This window comes from Lithobates pipiens, unplaced genomic scaffold (genome assembly GCF_037356315.1).
Source record: "Lithobates pipiens isolate NorthernLeopardFrog02 unplaced genomic scaffold, aLitPip1_a1.2 Scaffold_10, whole genome shotgun sequence".
Classification (NCBI taxonomy): Eukaryota; Metazoa; Chordata; class Amphibia; order Anura; family Ranidae; genus Lithobates; species Lithobates pipiens.
This window is the reverse complement of record NW_027507686.1, coordinates 116298937-116326205: the sequence shown is the minus strand read 5'-3', so window position 1 is coordinate 116326205 and position 27269 is coordinate 116298937. Positions and strand designations below refer to the sequence as shown.

General features: G+C 47.7%; 1 protein-coding gene across 1 annotated transcript in view; it reads left to right on the top strand.

Annotated features, from left to right (window-relative positions):
* Positions 1-27269, top strand: part of RASGRP2 (RAS guanyl releasing protein 2) — a 1719722-nt gene that overhangs the window by 1551193 nt on the left and 141260 nt on the right. Inside the window, exon 15 of the mRNA XM_077457736.1 lies at positions 16578-16736. Within this exon, the coding sequence (XP_077313862.1) occupies positions 16578-16736 (159 nt within the window). The remainder of the gene's footprint in view (positions 1-16577; positions 16737-27269) is intronic.

Below are 27269 nucleotides of genomic sequence, written 5' to 3'. Positions count from 1 at the left end.
GATTCCGGCCTGCCTGACTACCCTTCTGCCTCTGGTACCTCTGCTGTCTGCCTGATTACCGACCCGGCTTGTCCGACCATCCTCCTGCTTGCTCCTTTGGTACCTCCGCTGACCGTATGACCACCGCCCTGGCCTGTCTGGTTTCCCTGCTTCCAGCATCCTGGTTCCTGGTGCCTATCTGCTGTCCTGCCTCCAGTTGTTGGTCCAGCTTCAGCCTGAGTTCCTGCTTCTGAGTCCTGGTTCCAGCTGCCTACCTGCTGTTCTGTTCCAGCCTGCTGCACCCGCCTGCTGACCCAGCTCCTTCCTGGTCCCAGCTTGTCTCCTGATCCTGCTGGAGGTTCCGCTACACAATACTTCCTGGGTTTCAGACCCCTCTGCTGCTGTTGATCCTGCCAGGCACTCATACCACTCCGGACTCTTGTGCTTCCAGTATACTCTACCAGGGCCCTCGAGTCAGAGCCGCAAGAGAGGTCTCTCCCTGCAGGTCGGGCTCTTCCACTAGGTACGTGACACTGGCTCTTCAATGTCCCCAAAGGACAACTTATGTTGCTAAGATGCAATTGTACGAACACGTTTCTGGATCAGGCAGAAAAGATGGGACAGAGATTCACCAGAAAAGGCTATGATCATCTGTTTATTAAGAAGAAGATAGCAGAAGTGACAGGTATGAATCGCAACAAACTAATTAAAGACAAGATTAAACAAGAGTCAACAATGGAGGTAGCACCCATAATTTTGGACTATAGTGTACAGCACAAGATAGAACGAATTATTAAATGACATTGGCATATATTTCTGGCAGATAAACAACTACAAGACACCTTACCAACAAACCCTAGATTTATATATAAAAGAGCACCAACTATTCGGGATAAAGTTGTGAAAAATTTACTAGATCCACCCAAGAAACCATTTACTTTTTTCACAGGAAAATGTTTCTATCACTGAAAAAGATGTTTTGCATGAATGAGAACCAAACGTCCAAATGAAAAGAAATATGAGTTTTAGGGATGAGCTTCGTGTTCGAGTCGAACGTACGTTCGACTCGAACATTGGCTGTTCGTCCGTTCGGCGAAATCCGAACACTTGGTCCGTTCGCGTCAAAATTCGCATGGCGCTCACGGCCCACAATGCACTGCGATGGCGCAGTGCATTGCTGGCTCATGATTGGCCAAGCATGCACTGTGACCCCGCATGCTTGGCCAATCGCAGCGCCAGCAGCGAGGAGAGTCATGATTGGCCACAGGCAGGATGCCTGTGGCCAATCATAGCTGAGGCTGTGTAGTGCATGCCCCACACTATATAAGGCCGCCATTGAGGCGGCCTCGTGTAGTGTGTTAGCATCTGAAGCAGTGGGTGTTCTGTGTACCTTCAACACAGTACACACCGATCGTTTTTGGCTGATTTCCTATCTTGCTGTTGTGTAGTGGTTATTGTCTGTGCCCTGACCGCAGTATACACCACTATATTCACTATTCACTTCACTATATTTATATATCTTTAATAATAGAGCTTGCAGTCAGTAGTGTTAGGAGATAGTGCGTGCTGTCTGCGTGCTCTGTACCCAGTACATACCGCTATAATCCACCTACATAGCTGTTCTCTATTTGAGCCCAATTGCCATCTGCAGGAGTTATTGGAAGTTGTGTGTGCCTCCAGCACAGCACAGTATACATCTGTATATACCCCTTTATCTCTGCTGTTTTCTGGTTATTGTCTGCGTGCCCTGACCGCAGTATACACCGCGATATTCACCTAACCTATATAGCTAGTGATCTATCGTTAATAATAGAGCTTGCAGTCAGTAGTGTTAGGAGATAGTGCGTGCTGTCTGCGTGCTCTGTACCCAGTACATACCGCTATAATCCACCTACATAGCTGTTCTCTATTTGAGCCCAATTGCCATCTGCAGGAGTTATTGGAAGTTGTGTGTGCCTCCAGCACAATATAAGCTACCCAACTGCTGTTTTACCCAACTCCCTTCAGGCCATTATCATGTCTGGAAGGCCAGCAAGGAGAGGCAGACAGGCGCGAGCCGATAAAAGAGGGCAAGCAGGCTCTGTGTCTAGAGACAACAGTGCTGGTCGTGGACGCGGTGCATTGTCATCAGCACGTGGCCATGGGACAGGCTTGTCCTTCTTTTCGGCAGCTGGACATGTTGAACCGCAACATGCCAACGACTTGGTAGAGTGGATGACCAAGCCCTCTTCATCCTCCTCATCCTCTCTCACCCAGTCTCAGGGTAGTCGCAAAGCAGCTGCCAACGCATCGTCTTCCCTCCTCTCAATGTCATCATCAGTGACTCCTTCCCTAGACCCACCACGTCCTCCTGAGGAGTCTCCTGAACTCTTTGAGCACAGTGTTGGGTACATGCTCCAGGAGGATGCCCAGTGTTTGGTGGGCTCTGATGATGACACTCAGCTAGAGGAAGGCAGTAGCGTGAGCGCAGAGAGAGGGGATGCTCAAGAAGGACAGCAATCTGGCAGTCATGTTCCACAAGCTGCAGCATACTGCCAGGTTTGCTACAGCGATGAAGAGGGAGGGGATGATGAGGGCACTGACTCCACGTGGGTGCCTGGAAGGAGGGAGGAGGAGGAGGAGGAGGAGGAGGAGGAGGCACATGTCCAACGAGGCAGGATGCCCTCCGGGGGCCAGCTTAGGGGCAGCACACCGACTGAATCACACCGCAGAGCTCCGCCTGTGCAGAGCGCTGCCTCTGCGCGTTATTCTAAAAGTTCTTTGGTGTGGGCCTTTTTTGAGACGATTTCCTCAGATCGCACCGCTGCTATTTGCAACATATGTCTCAAGCGTATCTCACGTGGCCAAAACATCAGCCGCTTGGGCACCACATGCTTGACCAGACATATGTTGACCTGCCATGCAGCTCGTTGGCAAGCGTACCTCAAAGACCCACACCAAAGAACAAAGCGGACCTCTCCTTGCTCCTCATCAGCTGGCATCTCCAACCCCACTAGACCTTCAGTCCTCTCTGAAACCCGCTCTGAGAGGAATGAAGGTGTAGAATTAGGTGTGTCACAGCCAAGTGCTTCCGGGAACTCTGCTAGTGGTACACCCACGTCCGATTATAGCAGGCAAATGTCCCTGCCCCAGCTGCTGGACCGGCGGAAGAAGTTTACTCCCAGCCATCCACATGCCCAGCGGTTGAATGCTAGCTTGGCTAAATTTCTAGCACTTCAACTGCTGCCTTTTCAGTTGGTAGACTCGGCCCCCTTCCGTGAGTTTGTACAATGTGCGGTTCCTCAGTGGCAGGTCCCCAAACGCCACTTTTTCTCACGGAAGGCGATTCCGTCTCTCTACCGGCATGTGGAAGGCAATGTCCTTGCCTCGCTGGACAGGGCGGTCAGCGGTAAGGTGCATATAACCGCTGACTCATGGTCCAGCAGGCATGGACAGGGACGTTACCTGTCTTTCACGGCCCATTGGGTCACTCTTCTGGCTGCTGGGAAGGATGCAGGACAAGGTGCAGTAGTGTTGGAGGTTGTTCCGCCACCACGCCTCCAAAATGCTACTATTGGTTGTGACACACCTCTCTCCTCCACCCCCTCCTCTTTTTCTTCCTCCATGGCCTCTTCCAGTGCTCTGTCCTCAGAACCAGCGGTGCTCCGTAGGCGTTGCAGGGGCTATGCAAGTACGCAGGCAAAACGATGCCATGCCGTGCTTGCGCTGGTTTGTTTGGGGGACAGGAGCCACACTGGGGCGGATGTTTTGTCAGCTCTGCAGGGGCAGGCCGAGAGGTGGTTGACGCCACGCCAGCTTAAGCCAGGAATGGTGGTTTGCGACAATGGCACCAACCTCCTCTTCGCCCTCCGACAGGGACAACTGACCCATGTGCCCTGTGTAGCTCACGTCCTTAACCTGGTGGTGCAGCGGTTCTTGGGCAGGTACCCCGGCTTACAGGATGTCCTGAAGCAGGCCAGGAAAGTCTGTGTGCATTTCCGCCGATTTAATGCCTGTGCTCGGCTGGCTGAGCTCCAAAAGGAGTTGAACCTGCCCAAGAACCGCCTTATATGTGACATGCCCACCAGATGGAACTCAACATTGGCCATGCTGCAGCGGCTGCACACGCAGCAGAGGGCCATCAATGAGTACCTGTGCGACTACAGCACCAGGACAGGGTCAGGGGAGCTTGATTTTTTCTCACCACCCCAGTGGGGCATGATCAGGGATGCATGCACTGTCCTGTCACCGTTTGAGGAGGCCACAAGGATGGTGAGCAGTGACAGTGCATGCATCAGTGACACTGTACCTCTTGTCCACCTCTTGGAGCATACGCTGCGTGGAATAATGGACAGGGCACTTGAGGCAGAACAGAGGCAGGAAGAGGAGGACTTCCTTGCCTCTCAAGGCCCCCTTTATCCAGACAGTGTTCCTGCTGTGCCACCCATCACACAGGAAGAGGATGAGGAGGAGGAAGAGGAGGAGGAGGATGATTGTGTCAGCATGGAGGTGGAGGCTGGCACTCAGCATCAGCAGCAGCAGCAGCAGTCTTATAGGGATGATTTACAGTCCCAAGAAACACGTGGACTTGTACGTGGCTGGGAGGAGGTAGCTGCGGATCATGTTGTCCTTAGTGACCCAGAGGACTCCGGACCGAATGCCTCAGCTAACCTACGCTGCATGGCCTCCCTGATCCTGCAAAGCCTGCGGAAGGATCCTCGTATTCTTCGGATCAAGGAGAGGGACCATTACTGGCTGGCCACTCTCCTTGATCCACGGTACAAGGGTAAGGTTGCCGACCTTATCTTGCCATCGCAGAGGGAGCAGAGGATGAGACATCTCCGGGAGGCCTTGCAGAAAGCTCTGTGCAACGCGTTCCCAGAGACTGGGAGGTTACAAACTCCTGGTCCTGGACAACGTGTTGCTGAGGCATCGGTCAGAAGGAGCGGTGGAGAAGGTGGCCGTCTAACTGATGCTTTCAGACAATTTTTTAGTCCGCAGCCCCAAGGTATGATTGGTTCCAGCACCCATCGCCAGCGTCTGATTTACATGGTGCAGGAATACCTAGGGGCAAAGTCAGACTTGGACACCTTTCCCACCGAAAATCCTCTGGCTTACTGGGTCTTGAGGATGGATCACTGGCCAGAGCTTGCACAGTATGCAATTGAGCTACTGGCCTGTCCTGCATCCAGCGTTCTTTCGGAACGCACCTTCAGTGCTGCTGGTGGCTTTGTTACCGATCACAGGGTGCGCCTGTCCACCGAATCAGTTGATCGACTGACCTTCATCAAGATGAATCAGTCTTGGATCACCCACAGCTACCAAGCACCTGAAGCTGATGTAACCGAATAATTTTTTTTGAAATACCACATCCCTTCAAGACTGCCTAGGCTGATGCTGAGTGACTGTCCTGTTATGTTGATTGTCTATCCTCTTCCTCCTCCGCTGATATGTTGGAAGAACATTTTTGGTTCTGGGTGATGCCAGCAGCCCAATTTTTCTGCCCCTGTTTAACAGGGGCGTTTAATTACAATTTTTGATGCAATGCTTTGCAGCAGGGCTAATTCCTGCAATAAAACTAGAGTATATGGCAGAGGTTGCAGTGTGGTGGCACCAGCACCAGTGCCTAAGGCCCAATTTTTCTGCCCCTGTTTAACAGGGGCGTTTAATTACAATTTTTGATGCAATGCTTTGCAGCAGGGCTAATTCCTGCAATAAAACTAGAGTATATGGCAGAGGTTGCAGTGTGGTGGCACCAGCACCAGTGCCTAAGGCCCAATTTTTCTGCCCCTGTTTAACCACTTGCCGACCGCCGCACGACGATATACGTCGGCAGAATGGCACGGGCAGGCATATTGGCGTATATATAAGTCCATGCCTGCCCGCGGGTGGGGGGCCCGATCGGGCCCCCCCCCGGTGCCTGCGGCGGTCGGCATTCGTTCGGGAGAGATCAGGGATGAGGGGACGGCCATTCATTCATGGCCACCCCCTCGCGATCGCTCTCGACGAATGGAAATCCCCCGTGACATCACTTCCTCTCCTGTAATGTAAACACAGGAGAGGAAGTGATGTATTCTCTCCTCCGTGTCGGTATTTTCCGTTCCGACACGGAGGAGAGCGGATCGGTGAGTTGCACCAACACTCTACACACACAGTAGAACATGCCAGGCACACTCACACCCCCCCTTTACCCCCCGATCACCCCCCCAATTACCCCTGCCCCCCAGTCACAGTGACACCAATGTCATTTTTTTTTTTTTTTTTTTGCATTGGTGTCATTTGTGACTGTAATAACTGTTAGGGCAGTTAGAGTTAGCCCCCTTTAGTTCTAATGTACCCCCCTAACCCCCCCAATAAAGGTTTAACCCCGTGATCACCCCCCGTCGCCAGTGTCACTAAGGCTGGGTTCACATTGCAGCGGTTTATGAGAACGAATGTGATTCGCACCGCACTGCAGTGCAAATCACATCCGATCTCTGTGCGATTCGAGTTCAGCCATTCGCCGCACCCGCCGCACCCGCCACACCCGCCGCACCCGCCGCAAATTCGCACGGGACCCTTTTTTTGGCCCGCAGCAGAATCGGATCGCATGGGTGTTCACACCATGCGATCCGAGTTTGCAGATCGCACTGCGATATGCGAACTGATCTGGGGGTGTCAGTAACATTTCACTGACACTCCCAGCAGTTCGCATAGGGCAGTGTGAACTGCCGCCGGGAGGCATGCGATGCGGGAACCCGCCGCGGATTCGCGGCGTTTCCGCATCGCTCCAGTGTGAACCCAGCCTAATAAGCGATCATTTTTCTGATCGCCGTATTAGTGTCACAGGTGACGCTAGTTAGGCAGGTAGGTATTTAGGTTCGCCGCAGCTTTTTATAGCGCCAGGGACCCCCATATACTACCGCATAAAGCCCCCTGATTGCCCCCTAGTTAACCCTTTCACCAGTGATCACCATATAACTGTTACAGGTGACGCTGGTTGGTTAGTTATTTTTTTATAGTTTCAGGGCACCCGCCATTTATTACCTAATAAAGGTTTAACCCCCTGATCACCCGGCGGGTGTCATTTGTGACTAATAACTGTTAGGGCAGTTAGGGTTAGCCCCCTTTAGTTCTAAGGTACCCCCCTAACCCCCCCAATAAAGGTTTAACCCCGTGATCACCCCCCGTCGCCAGTGTCACTAAGGCTGGGTTCAGATTGCAGCGGTTTGAGAACGGATGTGATTCGCACCGCACTGCAGTGCAAATCACATCCGATCTCTGTGCGATTCGAGTTCAGCCATTCGCCGCACCCGCCACACCCGCCGCACCCGCCGCAAATTCGCACGGGACCCTTTTTTTGGCCCGCAGCAGAATCGGATCGCATGGGTGTTCACACCATGCGATCCGAGTTTTCAGATCGCACTGCGATATGCGAACTGATCTGGGGGTGTCAGTAACATTTCACTGACACTCCCAGCAGTTCGCATAGGGCAGTGTGAACTGCCGCCGGGAGGCATGCGATGCGGGAACCCGCCGCGCATTCGTGGCGTTCCCGCATCGCTCCAGTGTGAACCCAGCCTAATAAGCGATCGTTTTTCTGATCGCTGTATTAGTGTCACAGGTGACGCTAGTTAGGCAAGTAGGTATTTAGGTTCGCCGCAGCTTTTTATAGCGCCAGGGACCCCCATATACTACCGCATAAAGCCCCCTGATTGCCCCCTAGTTAACCCTTTCACCAGTGATCACCATATAACTGTTACAGGTGACGCTGGTTGGTTAGTTATTTTTTTATAGTTTCAGGGCACCCGCCATTTATTACCTAGTCTCACTAGTGTACCCCTAAATTTAGGGGTGTCTACTTTCCAAAATGGGGTCATTTGGGGGGGGTTTGTGCCATCTTGGCATTTTATGGCCTTCAAAACTGTAACGCCCTTAGAAAGCCTGAAGGCGGTGCTTGGTTTTCGGGGCCCCGTACGCGGCTAGGCTCCCAAAAAGTCCCACATATGTGGTATCCCCGTACTCAGGAGAAGCAGCAGAATTTATTTTGGGGTGTCATTTCACATATGCCCATGGCATGCGTGAGCAATATATCATTTAGTGACAACTTTGTGAAAAAAAAAAAAAAAAAAAAAAAGTTTGTAATTTTCCCGCAACTTGTGGCAAAATATAAAATATTCCATGGACTCAACATGCCTCTCAGCAAATAGCTTGGGGTGTCTACTTTCTAAAATGGGGTCATTTGTGGGGGTTTTGTGCCATCTTGGCATTTTATGGCCTTCAAAACTGTAATAGGTAGTGAGAAGTGAACTCAAAAATTTACGCCCTTAGAAAGCCTGAAGGCGGTGCTTGGTTTTCGGGGCCCCGTACGCGGCTAGGCTCCCAAAAAGTCCCACATATGTGGTATCCCCGTACTCAGGAGAAGCAGCAGAATTTATTTTGGGGTGTCATTTCACATACGCCCATAGCATGTGTGAGCAATATATCATTTAGTGACAACTTTGTGTAAAAAAAAAAAAAAAATTTTTTTTTTGTCATTATTCAATCGCTTGAGGCAAAAAAATAAAATATTCAATGGGCTCAACATGCCTCTTATCAATTTCCTTAGGGGGTCTACTTTCCAAAATGGGGTCATTTGGGGGGGTTTTGTACTGCCCTGCCATTTTAGCACCTCAAGAAATGAGATAGGCAGTCGTAAACTAAAAGCTGCGTAAATTCCAGAAAACGTACCTTAGTTTGTAGATGTGACAACTTTTGCGCAAACCAATAAATATACAATTATTGACTTTTTTTTTACCAAAGACATGTGGCTGAATACATTTTGGCCTAAATGTATGACTAAAATTGAGTTTATTGGATTTTTCTAATAACAAAAAGTAGAAAATATCATTTTTTTTCAAAATTTGCGGTCTTTTTACGTTTATATCGCAAAAAATAAAAATCGCAGAGGCAATCAAATACCATCAAAAGAAAGCTCTATTTGTGGGAAGAAAAGGACGCAAATTTTGTTTGGGTACAACATTGCATGACCGCGCAATTACCAGTTAAAGCAGCGCAGTGCCAAAGTGTAAAAAGACCTCTGGTCATTTACCAGCAAAATGGTCCGGTCTTAAAGTGGTTAACAGGGGCGTTTAAGTACAATTTTTGATGCAATGCTTTGCAGCAGGGCTAATTCCAGCAATAAAACTAGAGTATATGGAAGAGGTTGCAGTGTGGTGGCACCAGCAGCAGTGCCTAAAGCCAAATTTTTCTGCCCCTGTTTAACAGGGACATGTAATTACAATTCTTGATATAATATTTCACAGGAGGGCCCCTTCCTGTGCCCACCCAGAGTAACGGTGAGGACTTATAGTGTTGTGGCACCAGCACCACAACCACCAAAGGTCAATTTTTCTACCACTGTTCAACAATGGCATGTAATTACAATTCTTGATATAATCGTTCACAGCAGGGCGCTCCAGCGCCCACCAAGAGTCACTTTGAGGGCTTACAATGTTGTGGCAAAACCAACACCTTGTTCCGCCATTTCTGCAGAGCATATAGGGCAGGCCCCTACTTTCAAACATCCAACTTACAAACATCTCCTACTTGCAAACGCAAGGAGACAGCAGCAAGTGAGATGAAAAAAGATGGACGACAAAACAAATTATACAGGGGTGATAACCCTTCCCTATGTTTTCCGAAAAGCTTAAAAATAGTTTTTTTGACTGGAGCTACACTTTAAAAATGTACCAGTTGAAAATTACAAACAGATTCAACTTAACACAACAAACCTACACAGTCCCTGTCTTGTTTGCACCGCCTGTATACTGCTGTTCTGAGTATATAGGGCCTGGGGGCCACACGCATTTCCTTTTTTTATTATGGGTACAGGGTTCCCCTTAATATGCGTACAAGACCCAAATAGGCTGGTAATGGGCAGGGAGGGCTACCCATGCCATTTTTCTGAATGATTTTCAACCATATTGCAAGAACCAGATATAACATTAAAACCGCAAGCAGTTTTAAATGGTGTTATTTCCGTTAAATGTCATTTTGTGCAGGGACTGTTCTAAACACGTTAAACACGTGGCACTTCACAGGCATACTACAGACACCCCACAGGCACCATATTTAAAGGAATATTTCACTTTTTTTTTTTCACTTTAATCGTCATTAAAATCAGAGCTCCCGCAAAAACGGCCGTTTTTAAAACTTTTTTTTGCATTGACCCATGTCCCCTGGGGCAGGAGCCAGGTCTCTAAACCCTTTTTAGGACAGTATCTTGCATATTAGCCGTTAAAATTAGCACTTTCCATTTCGAACGTTCGAGTCCCATAGACTTCAATGGGGTTCTAACGTTCGTAACGAACGTGGGGTCTGTTCGAAAGTTCTGGTGCGAACCGAACTGGGGGGTGTTCGGCTCATCCCTAATGAGTTTACATCTACAAGCACGGGAGATACATATGAGGTCAAAGACTTTATTTGCTGCAATACGGAAGGAGCTGTGTACGCCCTCGAAAGCGGCTGTGGCCTACAATATATTGGACACACTTGAAGATCCGGATTAAAGAACATGTCCAAAATATACTTAAGGGATACAATAAACACAGTGTGTCAAAACACTTTTTGTTATGCAACAATAAGGACCCCACTGAGTTAAAATTCTGGGGAATAGAACTTATATCAAACACTGGTGAGGTGGCCATAAGGTTAGGACCCTCAGTCAGCTGTAATCTAAAGGGATCTTTACGTTGGATACTTTCTCGTCCATAGGTTTAACCACTTCAATACAGGGCACTTAAACACCTTCCTGCCCAGACCAATTTTGAGCTTTCAGCGCTGTCGCATTTTGAATGACAATTGCGCGGTCATGCTACACTGTACCTAAATGAAATTTTTATCAATTTTTTCCCACAAATAGAGCTTTCTTTTGGTGGTATTTGATCACTTCTACGGTTTTTATTTTTTGCGCTACAAATAAAAAAATACAGAAAATTTTGAAAACAAAAATGTTTTTTTTGTTTCAGTTTCAAAACTTTGTAAATAAGTACGTTTTCTCCTTCACTGATGGGCACTGATGGGGCTACACTGATGGGCACTGATAAGGCAGCACTGATGGGCACCAATGAAGTGACACTGATGAGGTGGCATTGATGGACACTGATATGTGGCACTGATAGGCGGCACTGATAGGCGGCACTGATGGGCGACACGGATGGACACTGATAGGTGGCACAAATTGGCACTGATAGCTGGCACAGATTGGCATGGATGGGCAGCAAAGATGGGCATGGATAGGCGGCACAGATGGGCATGGATAGGTGGCACAGATGGGCATGGATAGGCGGCACAGATAGGCATGGGTGGGCACTGATAGGCGGCACAGGTGGGCACTGATAGACGGCACAGGTGGGCACCGATAGGCGGCACAGGTGGGCACCGATAGGCGGCACAGGTGGGCACTTATAGGCGGCACAGATGGGCACTCATAGGCGGCATTGGTGTTATACTGTACTAATGGATGCCAATCAGTGCCAAACAATAATGCATGCCAATCAGTGATGCCCATTGTGAGCACTTATTGGCATCCATTATGGGCACTGATTGGCATCCATTGTGCTGACTGGCATCCCTGGTGGTCTAGGGAGGATTACCTTTTCCCTGGTGGTCTAGTGGCGTCCCTGGTGGTCCAGTGTGGGCATCCTCTGGGGGGCTGTGCTGATAATTGATCAGCACAGACCCCCCCTGTCAGAGGAGCAGCCGATTGGCTCTCCTCTACTCGCGTCTGACAGACGCGAGTGAGGAAAAGCCGATCACCGTCTCTTCCCATTTACACTGTGATCAGCCGTGATTGGGCACGGCTGATCACGTGGTAAAGAGTCTCCGTCGGAGACTCTTTACCGAGATCGTAGTTGCCGGGTGTCAGACTGACACCCCGCAACAACAATCGCCGCGATGCGCGCCCCCGGGGGCGCGCAGCGGCTCATAATCCTGATCACGTCATATGACGTCCGATCAGGATTATGGAACCACTTTGCCACCGTCAATTGCCTATAGGGCGGGCGGCAAGTGGTTAAATATTAAATTTGACCTCAACTGCTTTCTTAGCGACTTTTAGATTTTTATAATTTTTACCCCCCCCCCCCCCATATTTATCCACATATTTGTTTCCCAGTGGGCTACTCCATCCGTATCCTTAATTTCAATATTTTAGATGCACACCTCTCTTCCATCCACACATTTGTTTCCCAAGATGCTATTCCATTCGTATCCTTAATTTCAATATTTTAGATGCACCCCTCTCTTCCTTCTCTTTTATTTTCTCAGAAACTTTTTTAAAAATTCTAATTTCTTTTTTTCAGGAATGATACTGTGAGGTATTTTGCACATTTGCACTATTTATCATATATTTATTTTATGCATACGTCAGTGCTGATGTCTATTTCGACCCGATTTTTTTTTAAAATATATTAAGGCCGCGTACACACGGGCGGACTGTTCGCCCAACTTTGTCCGCTGAACAGTGTTTGGGCGGACAGTCCGCTCGTGTGTGGGCTTTCAGCGGACAGTTTCAGCGGACAGTTGGACGGACAAGGTTTTTCGGAATTTCCGAAAAACTGTCCGCTGAAACCTTGTTTCAGCGAACAGCCCGCTCGTGTGTAGGCTTGTTCGTCAAACAAAGTTGCGCGCATGCTCAGAAAGGATTTTCACGCCGAAAGCTATAATGCAGTGTATAGGACGTCGTATTTTTCGTCCCGTCGTACGTGCCGTTCACGTCATCGCGCACGGTTTCAGCAAACTGTTCGTCCGTCGTGTGTGGCCATGTCCGTCCATGCTAAGTTTGAGCGGACTGTTTGCCGAAACTGTTGGACGGACAAAGTTGGGCGAACAGTCCGCGCGTGTGTACGCGGCCTTACACTAGCTTTGTTGTGTGCAGCCCCTACATTTACTGCCCTTTTTTTCATCCTTTTGCCAGCTACCACACACTACATAACCCAATGAATGAATAAACCAGTCTGACATAGAAGATTTCTAGGTATGTGGTTGCGCGGAGTATGAGATAACCAAGGAATTGGCCATGCTGTATAACAATTGACAACCAAGAAAATGGCCATTTTTTTTATTCACATTGTTGATTTATCACTATTGAAATTTCCTATATACTGCTACCTTTAGCAGTGACATTTTTTTTTCACTTTGTTGGGAACAGCGCAGCACCACCTTTCTTTGTTTCTGTTTGAATATCTCCATCTGACAGAACGTGATCTGCTTTGTTTATATAGGCAGACCGCCATTCTGCCTCTCTGAGGAGATCACCTGGTGCCCAGCGAACATCGGGTCCAACGGACCCGCTGATGGGCTCCTACTGTGTCCAATCACAGCAGGAGCAGGTCGCCGGTGGCCTGTGTGCGTGTCCCAGACCCAGAAGAAGCTGCGAGGTACCTGTATGTGATTTTGTGCTAACGGACTGCCCTGCCGCAGTAAATGTATGTGGGGCAGTCTGGAAACGGATAAACAGTATAAAAAATATGTAAACATTAACAATACTCATAACAAATAATTTTCCTGGTTTTAAATTAAAGCGGGAGTTCCGCCATTTTTTTTTTTTTAAAGTCAGCAGCTACAAATACTGCAGCTGCTGACTTTTAAAATAAGGACACTTACCCGCCCAGCGCGCCCGCGATGTCGGCACACGAAGCCGATCTCTCGATCGGCTCTCGGGTGCTGCCGCCGCTATCTTCGATATGGGAATCACTTCCCGGTTCCTACTGCGCATGCGCGAGTCGTGCTGCGCAATAAGGATGGTCCCCGCTGTCTCTGGGATCCGTGTGTTTCCCAGCAGACAGCGGGGGACCCGCAGGAAGTGGCATAAATACCTGCAGAATCTGGGTGAAAATACCTGTACTATACAGGTATCTGCACCCCCTCCCCCCTGAAAGGTGCCAATTCCCCCCCTCCTCCCCCCCTCCTTATTGCGGAGGGGGGGGAGGGTTCAAATGAGTGGAAGTTCCACTTTAGGGTGGAGCTCCGCTTTAAAAACTCAAAACTGAGTGAGAAAATGTGAGACTAGGACACCCTAGGATAAAACAGACAAACGCATACCGCAGAACTGATTTTTCGGTAAGTAAAGTGGCTTAAGGGAGGCTAATTAAACAATCTATTTATAGATGCTATAAACACTACAAACATATATTACAGTCCTTATATCTCCTAAATACTGTACAACAACTGACAGCCTCACAGACAAAAATTAACCTCAAGACAAAGGATGATCTTTAAAAAAGAAAATGTCTACTACCTATGCTTTGATGCACACCAAAAGAGTATCAATATCAAAAGAATATTATGTCTGACTGAGAATACTTTAAAAAAAGAACTTTATAAAAACTAACTGTTGAGACATTGAACACCTTGAACAGTACAATGTAATGTTAAACCTAATGTATAGATTGCAGGGGTCAAGATAAGTAACACACATCTAGAGTTCCTCCTTACATTGGAGTCTGCAGAATCCCTCCTTTCATCAGAGTCCCCCCACCTTACATCAAAGTTCCCACCATTACCTTATACATCTAGGGTGACAAGATTCCCAGTGTTCCCGGTGTTTCCCTTTACATCAGAGTCCCCAGTGGTCCACCTTTACATCAGAGTCCCCAGTGGTCCACCTTTACATCAGAGTCCCCAGAGAGTATCCCCCCCCTTCAAATCAAAGTCCTTTGCATTCCCTCCTTGTAATCAGAACCCCTTTTATCAGAGTCAGTAGAGTTCCTTACTCCATGGTGAGCGGCTATCTGCTGTGTGTCCATCCACCTTGGATTTGCATGCAGGTGGCCTATAGAAGTTGATACAGCAGCTGCACGATATAATTGTATGTCAAAATTTGACATGTGCACCATAATTGGTTGCACAGATGCAAATGCAGCTGCTGCATTTGCATCTGCTTTTATAGACTGCCTGCACACAGCTTTAAGATGGTCAGACACACAGCAGACAGCGGCTCTGCATGGAGGACAGTGTTTAACTGAGCCCTCACTTCAGAGTTCAGAATTACCCATTACACTGTAAGGGGCGAACACTTCAGACTCTGATATAAGAGAGGCTCTGAGAACCTTGTTATAAGGGGGAACACTGAGAATGTAGATATAAGGGGGCACTGATAACCAGAGACCCCTTACATCAGAGTTCCCCTTCACACCAGAGTCTGTAGAGTTCCTCCTTATATCAGTGTCCTCCTCACTCCCCCCTTACCTTAGGGTCCCCAGTCACACTCCCCTCCTATATCTGTATCCTTTCTATGCGGGCTGTAGGGCACTGTGGACTGACTTAGGCATGCTGCAGGGCACTGAGAGTGGGTTTGGGCTGTAAGTGCAGCCCTCAGCTACACGTGAAAACCAGGAGGTGGGGCACTGGCAGCAGGTCCAGACTCTGGAGGGGGAAGTTTTGTCCTCCTCCTCTGACTGTTGGGGGTGGAGCAAGTATGTAGTTGGCTGCTAGATTGCCGGGCAGTCCTAGAAACCAACCACTAGAGCTGGCGGTGGCAGCAAATAGATCATCTGGCTTTGTGTTAGTGGATGGACCATTGGGTCATACATCTGGCACCACCCTTGGCTACACTTTCTGCAGTGTTTATGGATATAAAACAGACAATTAACAACCCTGTTGCTGCTGATTATACCCATTTGAGTTTGGAGACAGGCCAGAAACCTCTACTGCTATCTGGTGCCTCTTTGCTATAAATTTTATTATACTACTGGGACTATACCAACAACAAAAGAAATATTTTTTTTCTGTGTGTGTGTATAATAGTGTATAGAAATTTAAACCGTGTATAAAAAAAATTAAATGATAATTACTGTAAATGCTAGACTGTGCACTGCCGAAAAATTTTGTTTTTGTTTTCATTTCATTTGTGTTTGTTTTTTTGTATTTTTTCATTTTTCAGGACATTCATTACGATCATAATCCGTAAATTTGAAAAGAGTAAGAAAGAAAATATGAAAATCTGAAAATTTTGAAAGAACTAACTAACTATTAAATTATAGGTATTGGAATTTCATTTCAAATTTGGCTGTTAGTGAACGTAACAAATACAAATTTATCCGAAGTTACAAAATAACAAATGCCACATCTAAACAAATGGAACAGAACAAATTAATAATAAATAATAATAACATTTTATTATTAATTCATTCCATTCCATTCATTTAGATACTGCATTCGTTACATAGTTACATAGTAGGTGAGGTTGAAAAAAGACACAAGCCCATCAAGTCCAACCCATGTGTGTGTTATTTCTGATAATTCGTAACTTTGGATAAATTTGTATTTGTTACGTTCACTAACAGCCAAATTTGAAAGGTAATTCCAATACCTATAATTTAATAGTTAGTAATAGTTACGTTATTTCAGATTTTCAAATTTACAAATTTACGAATATTTGAATTTATGAATATTCAGAAAAATTTGTTAAACGGGTTTTCATTCAGATATTTCCGAATTAACAAATTTGTCAAAATTTGTTAAATGATTTTGGAACTAAATGAATTGCATATGTCTAGTAAATGCTCTATGGCAATAAAACATAACTTCCAAGGAGAACAATACATACATATACACAGTATAAAATATTAACTAAAATACACTTTTTTTTCCCACAGCATGTAGCGTTACCTGCCACAAGCACTGCAAAGACCGACTCTCTGTGGAATGCAAGAAAAAATCTAAAAGTGTCAGTGATCAGCCAGCAACTTCACAGCAACCTCGTCATTTTTCATTCACTCTGCCAAGATCCTTTAAAAGATCATCATTGCCGCCAGGTATCTCAATATGCAAGCTTAACTTTCTTAAAATGTAGATGAACTGCTAGGCTAATTTCAAAATTGTTGCCACCCAGGTAGTTTATTCCATAATGTGAAAGCATTTTTGAACATTATGACAACACAGAGGCTCTGTATTCGGATACAGGCACCCGGTTCCTGCCTACAATCTTTGACATGCAAGTGTGTTTGTGCCTGTGCTGTGTGTGCATAAAATTCTACTGGTTGCCTGGACACAGATCTAATGTGGATGAACATGCATCTGTCAGCAGCTATGCGTTGAGGACAGGCTTAAAATTATTGTAAAGTCAATTTGTTTTTTCTTTTAAAATAAACAAGATATACCTGATCTGTGCAATGGTTTTGCCAGTCCCCTGCAAAACATATAAAATTTGCTGACAGAACACTTCTTTTTACAAACAACCTGAAATATGACCAAAAATCCTATTAGAAATCAAGACAATTGATTTTAAACCATTTATGTACAGTACATTGGCCGAACGGGAGGTTTGTCGTTGCCGGAGGGCATATATGCATAGTTTTCTGCATCAGCCATTGGAAAGCAGCTCCTAGAGCACGTAGTGGCAAACTCTGATCAGTGTGTCCTTGGATATAGTGATCAGAAATGAATCCTGTACAACGTGATCACTGTGACCAATCACATCGATCCCACTTGTGAATAAAGGCTGCCTGCTTTGTCATTAGCTTTGAGAGGAAACTGAGTGCATACTACAGTGCTTTCAAAAAATTTCAGTGTGTGCAGGGATAACAATACCTGCCCACTGTCACAAGGTGTATAGGGGGAAGGCCTGGAGCATGTTTTACATTACACTTGTGTAGCGCCAGCTCCTGAAGAGCACATGCTATATGCAGTTTGGTTTGGGTACAATTGTTTCAAATTTGGACCTCAGCATCAGTCTGACTGGACTATAGGATGTTCAGCCTGGCCACAGGGGGCACTGTCTCTTCTGGCAGGCATGGAACCACAGTCTAATTGGGTGCTTTAAGGTTACCTTCTCTCGGAGCCCACCCAGTGGGATTGTCACTCTTGCTGTGCTTTCTGGGAGAGGGTACTTAAGATGCGGATGTCACATGGTTCGGGGTTTCCGGTCAAGAAGTAGGTTCTGACTCCATGTTCCTGGTTCTCCTGACCAGCCCCCAGGAAGGCTATGGCCTGGGGTGCGGACCCACCTGACTTATTTTCCCGGGGGCTGGCTTGCCCGAGGCAAGGAAACTAAAGAAGTATTCCGAGGTTGTCCGGTGCCATCTCCGGTAGTTGGAGAGGCCCAGTAACTTTGTATCTATCTAGGGGAGGACTCTTCAGAAGAAGGCTACGTATGGGTTGGCCTCTTAGCAAGAGCCTGGTGGGGCTGAAGTACCTAAGTGAATCCAGTCTCGTGGGTATCGCCAAGCTGGCTGAAAGATCCAGGTATCACATGAGTGTTCTACAAGTGTTAGTTTCCTGAATGTTCTACAACAACTTCTGTGGCAGAGATGTATTCCTGCATGTTCTACAACGTCTGTGGCAGAGACTTGTTCCTGAGTTAAGCACCTTGTTGGCTGCTAGGCCTTGTGAGAGAGGGACTATCCAACTTGAGTGAACATCCAGTTGTGAATGGCTATTCTTTGGATTTAGTCAAAGTAAGTGAGTCCTTTATTATTGACTTTGACACTAAGCCCTTGTGCAAACGGTCGGACATTCCTATGGACAATGTCCGATAGGACCGAGTTGCCGGATAATCCGACAGTGTGTGGGCTCCATCGGACTGTTTCCGTCGGAGTATCCGACGGACCAAGTTTTCCAGCTGGGCTATAAAATTTTGCGACAACATGATCCGATCGGACTTTGTCCGATCATGTGTAGAGAATTCCGATCGGACAAAGTGCCACGCATGCTCAGATCAAATTCCTAGACCAAAGCTATTGGCTACTAGCTTGAACGTAGTCCCGTCCTAACGAAATAACGCCATCACGTTAAGTACGATCGGATTTTCTGACAACTTTGTCCGACTGTGTGTAAGCAACAGTTTCGGACAAAATCCGTTGGACAAAATTTTGGTCGTAGGAATGTCCGACCGTTTGTACAAGGGCTAAGAGTACCTGAACTTTCTTCCTAACCCTCCGATCCTATTTTAAGAGACTGTACGTTGTCTACATTTTTGCAAATAAAAATACCTTTATGCGGATCTGTCGTCAGTCCCTCAAGTTACTGGGCCATCTATCATGGGAAACCCCTAGACATAAATCAAGGAGAAGAAGGTAACGGTAAGCCCAATCAAACCAGCAGCTTCTTCGGGGGTTAGTGCTACACTTGATTTATGGGTGTAGTGTGTAACATTCTCTGAAGAATGAACTTGTCATAGTGATATTCCATTACTGTGATAGCAAAGAAAGAACTGTGTTCTCCATTATCAGAAACAGATCCAGTTTTGAATACAAAGGTATTCAAATTCAAATCTTCCATAACCTGCCCCCCCCCCCCCTCCATCAATCTAAATAAAAGGTGTCTCCTGTGGCCTATTACAATGCACCTCCAGACACCATGTGCCTTACTTCCCCTTCCCACCTGACAGTTAGTAAGGATGGTACCCAACACAGCATCAGATCTTTAGTAAGGTCTTCTTTAAAAGTAGTACGGGTTTCCATTTGCTTACATCTATTCTATGTGAGCTGCTGATATATATAGATCCTTCCAACCCTCTCAGAAGTGGCCCCATTCTGTTAAACTCAAGCTAAATACCTGTGGGAGGGTATACAGACTTTCATACAGTGTAATACCAACAGTGGTCTGGCTCTGGAGTCTGGATCCACCCACTTTCCTGCCATTTTGCTTGATTGATGTCCACTCTTTGCTCATTCCCAAGACTTCACAAAGCATAGCTGCTCCATCACCCCCCCCCCCCCCTTCTCCTCTGCAGCATGTTCTGATCATCAGACAAATCCAGCAAAGATAAGAGCACGTCAGTCATGTATAAGGTAAGAGAAGTCACTGATAGTACTGTGTATGTAGATCTCCTCTGCATATTACTATCTACTAGACTGAAAGCAATAAATTTGTAAAGAAGAATACACATATGGATGTGACAGCACACAGGCATTCCATGTATTACTGGTATAGTAAAATGAAATGAAATCAGAGCTAACATTGTGAATGATTCCTTTTATTGACTATCTCTGGATTTGTATATGAAACAATGAAACCTTCCATTCAAATCTACTTGAATTTTCATACTGAAGCCTAGAGCTCCTCATACATGGACAGAGCTTTGTTCCCCCATAATTGATGTACTGCCTAGTACCCCTATAGCAACAATGGCCCCTTCATTGTAAATAGAGTATTACATGATCACATGCTGTACAGTACCATCACATGCCATACAGTGTCATCACATTACCATATGGAGATGATGGGACTGTATAGGAGTACAGGGGATGGGAATTATTGGTTTGTATAGGAGTACAGGGGACAGGGAGGAAGGGACTATACGGCATGTGAAGGTACCCTTTTGTTGAAACATATTGTACTATGAGGCTATCCTCTTCTTCCTTTATGCTTTGGCATTCCTCCTTAAGCTGCCAGATTGGATATTAGCTGTCAGGTCACCTTGAGGCGAGGTGACAGATGCACACCGTAGGGATCAGGAGTGCACCGCAAGGTTGTGGACCCTATGGTTGACTGCTGCGGACGGGAGACAGGTCCCACTGGGGTTAGAGCGTAAGATTCCCTGGGGCGCGGAGTCTAAGAGCCAGCAGGTGTTCACCAGAGCCTTGAGTGGTGAGGATGGACTTGGCTGCAACTGGCTCCAGGTCGCGACCCCCAGGGTCCCCCAGCTCACACCCACAGTAGGCAACAGGAGGATAGGAATAGTGAGGGACATGCCAAAAGGTCAGGATCACAGGCAAACAGGGATAGTCAAAGACATGCCAAAGTCGGTAACGGAACAACAAAAGAGCACACGGCAGGTAACAGGAAGCTAAACACACAAAGGAATACACAATGGTTGATCAGCACTGTTGGCTTGCAGTGCACAGGTTAATATAAGGTTCCCTGATAGGGCCTGGGGTGGAGCCATGCTTAGAGGAGAGGTTATAAAAACCACCAGGTGGAAGTGGCTGGCCTCTTAGTCTGAACACATGAGGGGAGGTAAGCAAACAGGAAGATCACTGCATAACCATGACATCAGCTTTTCCAAAGATACCATGATTCCTGCATCCATTGAAAAACTGGGTCGACTTTTACAGCTTAAGATGTTGGAGTCTGATGGCATCATTGTCCAATGTCTGATGCCGATGTTATGTGGAATTTGGTTAGTTTTTACAGCCCAGTCTGTTGGAGCATGGTGGGATTATTTAATGCTTTAAATAACTGCTATCTGGTAAGAAGTGAATCTATGTGGTGATGGGATATTAAACTCTGTGTTTTGAAGAGCACTGAAGTTCCCTTTATATTTGGTTCACCCAATTCCTTCGAAGAGCACAGTATTTTTCACCAATTTGGTTCACTCAGTTCCCTTTTGTGTAAGGGTTTGTCAGTACGACATTTTTCATGCACTTTTTTTATGTACTTTTTTTTGCACCTTTTATGAACTAAATCGTATATTTTTCACTTTGAGTCGTTTCATCCATTTTTTTTATTTGTTTTTATACACTTGTTTTTGTAAGAGTGGACTTTATGACCTTAAATTTTTGTCATGTGTATTTTTGTGCACCTGTTTTGTTTAATGAGTAAATTCCAATTCGGCATAGTCGCAGTTCCATAACTGGCAATTGCCAACGAGTTTCCTACATGGAACTGCACTGCAGTATTTAGCTATGATCATGTATGTACATGTATGCCAATAAACCATACCTATATGGGGTGTGCTCTACCTTGTGTGTTGCTATGTTGCCTTGAAAAAGCATTTCTACCCCTTAATTTTCCAAATTTTTGTCATGTTACAACCAAAAATGTAAATGTAATTAATTTATTGTGATTTTATGTGATAGACAAGCACAAAGTGGCACCTATTTGTGCATTTGGAGGTAAATTATAAATGGTTCTCAAGATTTTTTACTAATAAATATTTGTAAAGTGTGGCATCCATTTGTATTCAGCCCCCTGAGTCAATACTTTGTTGAACCACCTTTTGCTATCTAGAGTGACATTTTTGTCCATTCTTGTCCATTCTTCTTTGCAAAATAGCTCAAGCTCTGGCACACGCTGTCCTCCAGGGGCCAGCTTAAGGGCAGCCAACCCACTGCATCACACCACAGAGCTCCTCATGTACAGGGTACAACCTGATTCTGCATGTTTTTCCAAAAGTTCTTTTGTGTGGGCCTTTATTTGACATGTGTGCAGCAGATCGCACCATTGCTGTTTTGAAACATATGTCTGAAGCGTATCAAGCGTGGCCAAAACAGCAGCTGCTTGGGCACCACATGCTTGACCAGACATATGTCGAACTCCCATGCAGTCTGTTGGCAAGTGTACTTAAAAGACCCACATCAAAGAACAAGGCAGACCTCTCTTTGCTCCTCATCAGCTGGGATCTCCAACCCCACTATACCTTCAGTTCTCTCAGAAACCTGCACTGAGAGGAATTAAGGTGTGGAATTAGGTGTGCCAAGTACTTGCGGGCAATCTGCTATTGCTACACCTACGTCCGATTGTAGCAGGAAAATTCCCCCCCCCCCCAGTTGCTAAACCGGCGAAATAAATTCGGTCCCAGCCATCCACATGCCCAGCGGCTGAATGCTAGCTTGGCTAAATAGCTAGCACTCCAACTGCTGCCTTTTCAGCTGGTAGACTCTGCCCCCTTTTGTGAATTTGTGGAATGTGCTGTACCTCAGTGGCAGGTTCCCAAACGCCACTTTTTTCACGGAAGGCGATTCCGGCTCTCTACCGGTATGTGGAAGGCAATGTATTGGCCTCGCTGGACAGGGCGGTCAGCGGTAAGGTGCATTTTACTGCTGACTCATGGTCCAGCAGGCATGGACAGGGATGTTGCCTATCTTTCACGGTGCACTGGGTGATGCTGGCAGCTGGGAAGGATGCAGGACATGGTGCAGTATTGTTGGAGCTTGTTCCACCACGCCTCCAAAATGCTACTAGTGGTTTTGACACACCTCTCTCTTTCACCCCCTCCTCTTCTTCTTCCTCCATAGCCTCTTCCTCTATAGATTTGTCCTCGGAACTAGCAGTGCTACGTAGGCGTTCAAGGGGCTACGCAAGCACTCAGGCAAAAAGATGCCATGCGGTGCTTGAGCTGTTGCTCTTAGGGGACGGGAGCCACACTGGGCCAGAGATTCTGTCAGCTCTGAAGGGGCATGCTATGAGGTGGTTGATGCCATGCCAGCTTCAGGCAGGAATGGTGGTTTGCGACAATGACACCAACCTCCGCTCCGCCCTCCGACGGGGACACTTCATCCATGTTCCCTGTTTGGCTCATGTCCTTAATTTGGTGGTGCTGTGGTTATTACCTGAGCTTACAGGATCTCCTGAGGCAGGCCAGGAAAGTCTGTGCATTTCCACCGGTCATATATGCCAGTGCTCGGCCATTGCTCGGCTGGCTGACCTCAAAAAGGAATACAACCCGCCCAAGAACCGCCTAATCTGTGACATGCCCACCAGATGGAATTTAATGTTGGCCATGCTGCAGAGGCTGCACATGCAGCAGAGGGCCATCGATGAGTACATGTGCGACTATGGCACCAGGACAGGGTCAGGGGAACTTGACTTCTTTTTCCTCATGCCAGTGGCTCATGATCAAGGATGCATGCACTGTCCTGTCACCATTTGAGGGGGCCACAAGGATGGTAAGCAGTGACAGCGCATGCATCAGTGATACTGTCACTCTTGTCTACCTGTTGGAGCACATGCTGCGTGGAATAATGGACATGGCACATTAAGCAGAACAGAGGGAGGAAGAGAAGGACTTCCTTACCTCTCAAGGCCCCCTTTATCCAGACAGTGTTCCTGCAGGCCTGCCGATCACACAGGAAGAAGACGAGGAGTATTGTGTCAACATGGAGGTGGAGCCAAGCACTCAGCATCAGCAGCAGTCTTCAAGGGATCATTTACAATCCCCAGAAACCCATTGGACTTGTATGTGGCTGTGGATCAGGTCATCCTTAGTGACCCAGAGGTCTCTGGACCAAATGCCTCAGCAAACCTACGCTGCATGGCCTCTCTGATCCTGCAAAAGGACCCTTGGATTTGTGGTATCAAGGAGAGGGATCAGTACTGGCTGGCAGCCCTCTGTCATGGTCGATCCGTTGTCCCGGTCGTACATAGGAAACCTGCCTGCAGGATTCCTTTGCGGAGAACTCGTCGGTATCCTCAGGCGCGCGTTAGCGCGAACGAACGCACGCGAGTGCACGTAGATTCTAACAGGCGCACGATGCGAACGGGCGCACGCGGGTGCGCGGGGTCACGAACGGGAGCACGGTTACCCGCGGGGGCACGCAGACTCGCCGTTCGACCGTTCTTGGCGCCCAAAGGGCTACTTAAGGAACCAGCTTCTGTTCCTTCTTGCTGTCCTGTCTACAGCGTTTCCTGTGATTCCTGCTATCTGTTTCTGCTTGTTCCTGATTACCGTACCCGGCCTGTTCCTGACTTCGTTTGATTGCTGCCTGCCACCGACCTCCTGCCCGTCTGACTACGTCTCTGCCTTCTCCTGTGTACTTCTGCTGCCCGCCTGATACCGACCCGGCTTGTTCCCGACCTCGTCTGCTGCCACCCGCTGTTCCAGCCTGTTTGCCAGTGCCTGCTGTACCCGCTGACTGCTACCCGCTGTTCCAGCCTGACCACCTGTGCCTGCTGTTCTCACGGACCTCTGCCAGCTGTTCCAGTCATCCACCTGTGTCTACGGTGTGACCGCATCCCCGGCTGCTATCGGGTATCTACCCTCCAGGGCCTCTGTGGATCTCTGCTGCTGCGGGTCCGACTCTTCATACTCCGGCTTGGCACTTGTGCCCTCCGAACTCTTGAATCCCTGTCTCCACTTCCAGGGACTCTCGAGCCGGAGGCTTACGAGGAGCCGCTCCCTACATTCTGGGCTCTCCTACCAGGTACGTGACACCCTCCTTGATCCATGTTACAAAGGTAAGGTTGTGGAACTTATCCAGCCATTGCAGAGGGAGCAGAGGATGAAACATCTTCGAGAGGCCTTGCAGAAAGGTTTGTGCAATGTGTTTCCAGTGTCTGGGAGGTTACAAATTCCTGGTCCTGGACAACATGTAGCTGAGTCTTTGGTCAGTCACAGAAGGAGTTGGTGGAGAAGGTGGCCATCTGAAAGATGCGTTCAGACAATTTTTTTGGTTCTGGTCACATCTAGTTTATGACAGAATACCAGGGCCATCTCTAACCAGAAGTGGCTGCACAGGGGAACCATTTGATTAAGTTTTGTTGCAAATATGAATGCCGGTTATTTATTTTTCTCTGCTGGCATCTGAAAGTGGAGATTAGGCTTTGAGGTTGGTCTAGTGACCAGTTATTTGCAACCATACCCTTGGCTCACTCCCTGATCAATCAGGGTTATATATTGTTTGTTGAGGTGTAGCCTTTGATCAAGATCTGTACTGAGCTGGCCCTGCCCTGCATTCCAGAGGGCTATGATGATTTCACTCCTCCTTTTAAAGAGGAAGTAAACCCTGATGAGTTTACTTCCTCTTTCATTCCCTGCAAAGGCAAAGCATAATGGACTACTATGCATCGCATAGTAGTCCATTATGTGTCACTTACCTGACACAGGAGCCAGCGAAGTCACCGCTGTCCCCTGTAGTCCGCCGCATCCATCTTCTTGGTGGGGTCTCGCTGCTCCGCCGCTGTCATTCGGCGAAGCCGCGATGACGTCACTCCCGCGCATGTGCACGGGAGCCGACACGCGCGGCAGCTCCGTCGTTGAGAATGCCGCGCTCAGTGCGCCTGCACGCCGCTGTCTACGGCGCATGCGCCATAGACAGCGGTGCCTGTTTTCGGGCAAATATCTCCTAAACCATATAGGTTTAGGAGATATTTCTTGGACCTACAGGTAAGCCTTAATATAGGCTTACCTGTAGCTCAAAGTGGTTTGTAAGGGTTTACAACCACTTTAATATGAATCAGGTTGTATCCTCAGCATGACTTTTTGAAGATGATCCTGCTGATTTTTGTGAACACTACTCAGCCTGTTCCCCACAGGTGATTGCTGAGTGCATTGTGTCTGTTCAGTCTTTTGTTAGCCATAGTTTCATAGTTTCATAGTTAGTAAGGTTGAATAAAGACACCAGTCCATCCAGTTCAACCTGAGTTTCTACAATTGTCCCTATCCCCTGTACATTGTACACTCACATTGGTCCCTACCCTCCAGGAGCCGACAATCCACGGTCCCTATTCATATACTAGGGCCAATTTTTGGACAGAAGCCAATTAACCTACCTGCTTGTCTTTGGCCAGGGAGACTTAAAACTACAGTTTGTACAACCTATACTTCTGACATGGTGCAATCAGCCCCAGCCAAACAAATCACCTCTGCCATCAGACACCAACCTCCCCATCAGCCATGTCAACCTCAGTTGCAGCCCAGTACACTCTGCCTCCAACCAAATACTCATATTCTGTCTCTGCTCCCTGTACCTATCCTGCATTCAACCCACCTGCCTCTTCTCCGCTGCCTACAAACCCACAAGATCTTCCCCCAGCTACTGTTACCTCTTCTCTGCCATATCCCAATCCTTTCTAGTCTACTGTACCCCTTACATACAGTCCTGCAGTCACCTACAGAACTTCAATGGCTAAGAAATAGAAAAAATGAAAGTTTTTCCCAACCAAAATGATCCTGCCATTAACCCAACCTGCCTCCACACCCACCAATCTGTCCCAGTTTGAAGTTCCAGTGCCAGAGTTCAGGCCGGAGGTGCCAGCATTCCAGCCTGAAGAACCAGAGCCAGCGTTCCAGCCCAAAGAGCCAGAGCCAGAGTTCCAGCCTGAAGAGCCAGCGTTCCAGCCCAAAGATCCAGAGCCAGTGTTCCAGCCTGAAGTCCCAGTGTCTGTTTCCCGGTCTGAGGGTGCATTGCCCGTTTCCCGGCTTGCGGTGCCTGCTGCCCAGCCTGATGTGTTCCTGTCTGCTGCCCAGCCTGATGTGTTCCTGTCTGCTGCCCAGCATGATGAGCCTCTGTCTGCTGCCCAGCCTGATGTGCCCATGCCTGCTGCCCAGCCTGATGTGCCCATGCCTACTGCCCAGCCTGATGTGCCCATGCCTGCTGCCCAGCTTGATGTGTTTGATGTGCCTGCTGCTCTGCTTGATGTGCCTGTACCTGCTGCCCAGCTTGATGTGCCCGTGCCTGCTGCCCAGCTTGAAGTGCCTGCTGCCCAGCTTGAAGTGCTCGTGCCTGCTGCCCATCTTGATGTGCCCCAGCCTGCTGCCCAGCTTGATGTGCCCCTGCCTGCTGCCCAGCTTGATGTGCCCCTGCCTGCTGCCCAGCTTGAAGTGCCCATGCCTGATATGCCCAGCTTAATGTGGTGTGCCTGCTGCCCAGCTTGAAGTGCCTGCTGCCCAGCTTGATGTGTTTGAT